General features: G+C 38.6%; 1 protein-coding gene across 1 annotated transcript; it reads right to left on the reverse strand.

Annotated features, from left to right (window-relative positions):
• Window positions 1-6,976: 6,976 nt before the first annotated feature.
• LOC308469180 (olfactory receptor 10T2-like) lies at window positions 6,977-7,958 on the reverse strand (the record flags this gene model as incomplete). Its single annotated transcript, XM_081024524.1, has 1 exon — window positions 6,977-7,958. The coding sequence occupies one exon, from the start codon at window positions 7,956-7,958 to the stop codon at window positions 7,014-7,016; it is 945 nt and encodes a 314-aa protein (XP_080880650.1). The 3' UTR covers window positions 6,977-7,013.

The raw sequence follows: 7,958 nt of genomic DNA on the forward strand, positions 1-7,958 counted from the left end.
TATGGGGGGAATTACTTGTTCATAAAATTATTATTTATTTTTCTTATTTATTAAATTTATGTCCTTCAACTGAATATCACAGGCCAGTTTACAATATAAAAACAGAAAATGCATAACAGGACCGTAAAAATGCATAATGTAAATTAGGCAAATTAAAGTAGCAAATTAAAGAACAAATGATTTTATGACCTTTAAACATCACTCCATACAGCTGCCTGAGAAAAGGCCGCCTCCATTTGCCCAAGGGTAGAGCCGGCCTCAGTAGATAGAGTGTGGCACAACAATTGTGCAACCAGCAAAATAGTTGTGTCACCCCATAGCCATATTATTACATTCACTTGACCAACAAGTCTACACTGCAGAGTCTGATATTTCCCTTTCAAGGAATCATGGGAATGTCTGCTCCCAAGTTAGCGAGACGTTAGAGCCAGTTTACAAAACTGCATTTTCCACAGAACTAAAATTTTAGCAATCAGACAACATCTTGGCATAGTTCATCACTGTAAATTAAAATTCTGTATTCTTTTAATTGATGTAATTCCACTGTGATTGAATGTCTGGCTACAGCCCACAAACTGATGAAGGAGCACAGAGGCAAGTGAGCTGAAGAGTTTGAGGCTTCACAATATTCCCGTCAATTGAAAAATTAGCAGCATCACAAGGCATAACTCTGAACACCACTAGAATATTTTATTGAGGAGTGTTACCCTGCCTTTTAAAGAGTCATACAATTGGTGTCTATTCCAAATTGTAGCAGCTCTCCAGGGTCTCAGGTTGATGTCTTCACTAGTCCTGCTAAGCTACCTCATACCCTTTTGGAAAAATATTGGATCTGGAGCCTTCTGTTTGAAAAACAGTAACTCTGCTATTGAGTATGAATCTTGTTCCCAAGATAAAAAAGAGTCAGGTGCTTTGAAATTGTTCTTATATCCCTTCAAAGTGGCAAAAACAAGAGCATCTGAAGGGCTGAATGAATGAATTCAAATCAAAGCTGCAGAACCTCAAACCACAATAGACTTACAAGGAAGCACGATAGATGTTTAGCTCTTCCAAATGACACCAATTTGCCACAATATCCTGTTAAGATGTTTTTATTGAGCATGGAATGATGTAAACAAATCCCACCAGATATTATCTCCACGGTGTTTCAAAACGTAAAATAAATCAACCATCTTATTATCAATGGGAGTTGTTAAAAGCTACAAGTAATAATTAATAATACATGTAATTTTATTGGATGTATTTTTACCTAAAACTGTTGACTTCATCTCTATATCGATACATTTTGTTACATCTACTTGTTTTCCATTTTTTTATTTTATCATGATGAATATTACAGATTGTTTCTGTGTAAAGCGCAGTTAGGTCTTTATGATTAAGTGGTGTGTGAATATTGTTTAATAAATAAAATTAGCGTACAGGACAAATGGCTCTGGGGTAAGTCACACCCATCGTCATATAGGCAGGGAAAGTTCCATCTACAAGTACAATGCTAGCACAACACCTAACATCTCACAAGGGTACTGAAGACATCATGTAGCCTTATTAGACTTTACCGATTGGTTGGGTGAGCGTTGCTCCCGGAGAGGGAGGAAAGAGTCAAAAGACATTGAGGTTGGTTCGGAGGAAGAGTTCTTTATTTCTGCTCTCCGGAGCAGCAGAAAGGCACTTGCATGGTCAGTTCACAGCAAGAGCACTTAAGGAACGGTTACACACAGCTTATATACCCTTTCTGGTCCCCTTGACCCCTCCCCAGGAATCCAGCCACGTCAGCTTATACACGTAAGTTGACATCCCAGAAATCCAGCCACGTCAGCTTATACACGTAAGTTGACACCCATGACCATAAACAGTTGTTCCTGTTCCTGTACTCTTGACCATAAAAGGATGTTCCTGTTCCTGTATTCATTATCTTGGGGTAAGAAGGTCACTAACTCTAAGAGCACTCCTGGCGCCATCCCCGAGCGCGGGGGTGTCTTGCAAGGTCTGTGCGTCAGTGTGTCAGGATATTTACAACCCACAAGGTAAGCCCCAGCTCTGCCCGTCCCGTCTCCACTTCGGAACTGACAAGGCCATCCTTTAAGCGTCACGTACTGATAAAGGAGAGGGCTTTGTTTATACAGCTGGGTTCCTGTTATACATGAGCTCAACTCCTCAAGTTAATGGATTTTAGCTAATGGACCCTTGGGGAAGGAGAAATGGGGATTTTGGGGCCTGTTGCAGACTGACTGCACAATCAAGTTTAGGTTTGGGAAACCCATTCCTTCAATCAGGGTTCAAGGAGATGAACATAAACTGAATATTTTCACAGATTATATATTACTGATGCTCCATAATCCAAGCTAAACCCCTTTTCCTTTGCAGAGGATACTAAATGATTTCATGGCAGTGTCTGCATTCTCAGTGACCTGTGGACCCAAGTGTTCAATCTAATTCCTATTATTGTGGGTCAACCCTTGGCAATGGATCCAGATTTGGCATTACTTTCTCTAGAAAACAATACAACCCAACCATTGACCACTAACCTCTTGTATTTATGTTCTAAGCAGCAGCTAAAACCTCCATTGCTAGTCACTGGAAATCCAGATCCCCATCCCGTGATCATTGGTTAAGGAAGGTTATGGGGCATTGCGCTTTCTGAACATCTAACATGCCAGAGAGGGCTTAGCGGCAGGGAGACAAAAACAGACTGTTTCTATTCCATTTGGTAGAGCTTTCTATCTTTTGGCAATGCTGAGCCTAACAGGCATCAACCATCCCATAACCAAATACACATATGGAGAAGTTTTGTCACTCACAGTTGATATTATATGGTAAACAGCTGTCTTGGGAATCTACGTTTTGAGCAGCATTGCATGAATGGTTCTTTTTCCCCATTGTTGTTGTTTGAACCATAGAATCTTAGAATTGAAAAGGACCCAAGGGTCACCGTCGGCTGTGGTGAGGAGTGCAAGGCCTGCTCCCTTACAAAGACTTTACCAGCTGGACTAGGGAGCCAGGCCCAGGCCCTCACACTTCCAGCTATAAAGAGACTCCTCTGGCAGAAACAGCCTTCTTCGCTTTTGGACCCACTATTGATCTCATTAGCTCAATCTAATTCATGTCTGGTTACTGTTGAATGGTCACTTTAAAATGTGAAGGTTCATTATTGCTTCACAAGTTGTGTATGTCTTTAAGGGCCAGGGCCAGGGCAAATAACGAGACCCAGTCCTGCAGCTGTGAAACATAGCAGGTGCGGCTGAGTTGTGTTAATCTTTTTTTAATTATTTTTTAAAAAATAATATTTATTACTTTTCCAACAATTTAAACACAAAAAAGGCAATACAATACAATACAAAGACACTACATAACACTAACACATTAAACTAACAAAACAAAACAAAAACCGTTTAAAACACATCAAACAATTTCAATATCTTATCTTTCATTCACTTATTTCAACGACCTTCTCACACCTCCCTTTTTGTACTCCACTTCTGTTAATTGTTTCAGCAATTCCTTTCCATCTTCCTCTGTTTTCTATCCTATAATTATCTTGACACATTCTAACCTTATTTTTTCCTTTAATACTCTATTAATCTATTTATACTTAGTTCCTTATAACATTTCTACTAAAGCCATATAACTTCATTCCAACATTTTTCTAACATTCATTAATTTTACAGTATTTCTGTAAATAGTCTTTAAACTTTTTCCAGTCTTCTTCCACCGACTCTTCTCCCTGGTCTCGGATTCTGCCAGTCATTTCCGCCAGTTCCATGTAGTCCATCAACTTCATCCGCCATTCTTCCCGGGTGGGTAAATCTTGTGTCTTCCAATACTTCGCAATAAGTATTCTTGCTGCTGTTGTTGCATACATAAAAAAAGTTCTATCCTTCTTTGGCACCATTTGGCCGACCATGCCCAGGAGAAAGGCCTCTGGTTTCTTCAGGAAAGTATATTTAAATATCTTTTTCATTTCGTTATAAATCATCTCCCAGAATGTCTTAATCCTTGGGCATGTCCACCAAAGGTGAAAGAATGTGCCTTCAGTCTCATTACATTTCCAACATTTATTGTCGGGCAAATGGTAAATTTTTGCAAACTTGACTGGTGTCATGTACCACCTATAAATCATTTTCATTAAATTTTCTCTTAAGGCATTACATGCCGTGAATTTCATACCTGTGGGCCATAACTGTTCCCAGTCAGCCATCATTATGTTATGTCCAACATCTTGTGCCCATTTAATCATAGCTGATTTCAACATTTCATCCTGAGTGTTCCATTTCAACAGCAAGTTATACATTCTTGACAAATTCTTGATTTTTGGATCTAGCAATTCTGTTTCCAATTTTGATTTTTCCACCTGGAAACCAACTTTTTTGTCCAAATTGTATGCCTCCATTATTTGGTCATAATGGAGCCAATCTCGCACTTTGTTTTTCAATTTTTCAAAGCTCTGCAATTTTATTCTGTCTCCATCTTGTTCCAGAATTTCCCAATATTTCGGCCATTTAGCCTCCATATTGAGTTTTTTCTGTGCCTTCGCTTCCATTGGTGACAACCATCTTGGGGTTTTCTTTTCTAACAAATCCTTATATCTTATCCAAACATTAAACAATGCTTTTCTAACAATATGATTATGTGCTTTATGTGCTTTTACCTTATCCTACCACAAATATGCATGCCAGCCAAATGCATTGTTGAAACCTTCTAAATCCAACACGTCAGTGTTTTCAAGAAGCAGCCATTCTCTCAGCCAGCAAAAAGCAGCTGATTCATAATAAAGTTTCAGGTCTGGCAGGGCAAATCCACCTCTTTCTTTGGCATCAGTTAATATCTTAAATTTTATTCGAGGCTTCTTGCCCTGCCAAACAAATCTGGAAATATCTTTCTGCCACTTCTTGAAACAATCCATCTTATCCAAAATTTGCAATGTTTGAAACAAAAACAACATCCTTGGCAACACATTCATCTTTATCACAGCAATTCGGCCTAACAATGATAACTTCAAATTTGTCCATATTTCTAAGTCCTTTTTCACTTCAGTCCAACATTTTTCATAATTATCCTTAAATAAATTCACATTTTTGGCAGTCATGTTAACCCCTAAATATTTCACTTTCTTAACCAATATTAGCCCTGTCTCCTCCTGAAACTTCTCTCTCTCATTCACAGTTAAGTTTTTCTCTAAAACCTTAGTCTTCATCTTGTTCAACTTAGAACCTGCTACCTGTCCGAATTCTTGAATCAGTTCCAATACCCTTTTAGTACTAGATTCTGGCTACTGTAAAGTCAATACTAAGTCATCAGCAAATGCTTTCAGTTTGTACTGTTTAGCTCCCACTTGTATACCTTTAACCTCTTGGTCCTTTCTAATCATATTTAACAAAACCTCGAGGACCAATATAAAAAGCAATGGAGAAATTGGGCAACCTTGTCGTGTCCCTTTCTCAATCTTAAACTCTTCTGTCACTACATTGTTCACAATTAATTTTGCCTTTTGTTCTGAATAAATTGCACCTATACCATTTTCAAATCCTTGCCCTACCCCATCCCCTGTAAATTCTTCTTCATAAAACTCCAAGAAATGTTGTCAAAGGCTTTCTCTGCATCCACAAATATCAAGACTGCCTTAGTATTGATATTCACTTGTAGTTTTTCTAGAATATTAATTATATTCCTCATATTGTCAGACAAATGTCTGCCCGGGAGAAAGCCCGCTTGGTCCTTATGAATTTCTTCTACTAACACCTTTTTTAATCTTTTAGCCAAAATATCTGCAAAAATTTTGTAATCCACATTAAGCAGCGATATGGGGCGGTAGTTCTTGAGCTGTGTCTTTTCAGTCTCTGTTTTCGGTATAAGTGTAATGTAAGCTTCCTTCCACGACTCTGGTGCCTTTCTCCCTTCCAATATTTCATTGCAGACTTCCTTCAATGGTTGTATTAACCATTCTTTCAAAGATCTGTAATATCTTGAAGTCAAACCATCTGGTCCTGGAGATTTACCTAATTGCATATTCTGGATGGCCCCTTCCACCTCCTGATCCGTTATTTTGTAATTCAACATTAGCTGTTTTTCCTGAGAGACTTTGTGTAGTCCATTTATTTTCAAAAAATCGATCAATGTCCATTTCTTTCTGCTTCTCCTGTGTATAAAGTTGTTTAAAATACCTCTGAAAACACTTCCTAATCTCCACTGGGTTCTGTATATTCTTTCCTTCCACTTCCAAATTCATAATAGTATTGAGTTTCTGAGTTGTGTTAATCAAGCTGTGTCAGCAATTGGGTATAGTATATAAGGAGCAGCACCTAGCTCTCCCATTACCCTGGGGGATGGGTCGGTGGTTGGGTCATGTTTGTTGTTATCTTTAGTGTAAAAGGAGTTTTTGTTTTTGCTATTAAAACCTTGTTTAAGTTATTTTTTGAGTCCCTTTTTAATGCATGGTCTCCGCAGCAAGCTCTCTGCAGCGCTACTAAACTGCAAATAGCCAGCAGTTACATGAATTCCAACCTTTGAAAATGCAACATATATGATCCCCTCTTTAAAAATATCCATTACTGGGGACAAGGAAGGGCAGAAATAATTATGTACCAAAGATAAGCAGAAATGGACACCAAACTGACCCCAACAAGAACATTTTTGACACTTCAGTCTCACCATTTTATGAGCTTGAAATATTTCTGTGTGAATGCTTGGTAGAGAAAATGTGGGCTAGGATTTGGGAGAAAACAACAGTAATCTTTAGAAAAGTTTCCTTTGTTGCAGGGCAGAATGATTACAGGTTCATTTATGGGAAAATTCTGACAACCCAATTTATTTTCCAGTGATGCACTAAAGAGAAAATCAAAGTTGTTTGTAAATGCTAAAGCAAGGCCACATTTTTCCAAGTGAATATTCCATATACAGATGAATTTTTCAAAAGATGAGGGAAAGCGTCAATACTACTTGAGGCATTCTTTGTCCATTAAACAACAGATATTTGTTGGGTTTCATAATTCCTCTTCAAAGTGGATAACGCTTAATTTTCACATTCTTTGGGTGCAGGAGCTTTTGCCAAGCGATTTCTTAAGCGCTGTTTGGACATCTTTGTTTCTCAGGCTGTACACCAAGGGGTTCAACAAGGGAGTCACCATTGTGTAAGAGACAGAAATAAAAGTCGTCTCATCTAGCGTGTAACTAGATTTGGGCCTTAAATAGATAATGCCAGCACACCCAAAGTGCACCACGACCACGATAAGATGGGAGGCACAAGTGGAAAAGGCTTTTCGCTTCCCAGCCATTGTGGGGATTTTCAAGACAGTGTTTGCAATTAAAATGTACGAGAGAAGGATGAACAAGAATGAACAAATTACAACCAAAACACAAATAATGAAAATAACAATTTCTCCTATGTAGTTACGGCCACAGGCTAATTCAAGCAATGGTGCTAAATCACACAAGTAGTGCTTAAGTTCATTTGGCCCACAGAAAGGCAAAGTAAATATGATTATAGTCTCTGATGTAGAAAAAATAAATGCAAGTGATACTGAACAAGCCACCAGCTTGGTGCAGAGTCTTTGATTCATCAGAATCTGATAACGTAAAGGTTTGCATATGGAGACATATCGGTCATACCCCATCACTGCTAGAAGAAAACAATCTGTGCACCCAAAGCCCAGGAAAATGCACATCTGAGTAGCACAGCCAATGAAGGAAATGGTCTTCTTTTCTCTTAGAAGATTTGCAAGCATATTGGGGATAATGACGAGTGTGTAGCAGATTTCTGAGAAGGAGAGGATGGAGAGGAAGAAGTACATGGGGATGTGGAGGCTGCGGTTAAGCCGTATCACAGTGATGATGATTATATTTCCCATCAAAGTCATCAGGTAGATTAGAGAGAACACCAGAAACAATGGAATCTTCAGGTCTGGGAAATTGGAAAATCCAGCAAGGATAAATTCTGTCACTATTGTTTGATTTTCTCTTCCCAT

The sequence above is a fragment of the Podarcis pityusensis genome, assembly GCF_964106645.2.
Source record: "Podarcis pityusensis genome assembly, contig: HAP1_SCAFFOLD_411, whole genome shotgun sequence".
Taxonomy (NCBI): domain Eukaryota; kingdom Metazoa; phylum Chordata; class Lepidosauria; order Squamata; family Lacertidae; genus Podarcis; species Podarcis pityusensis.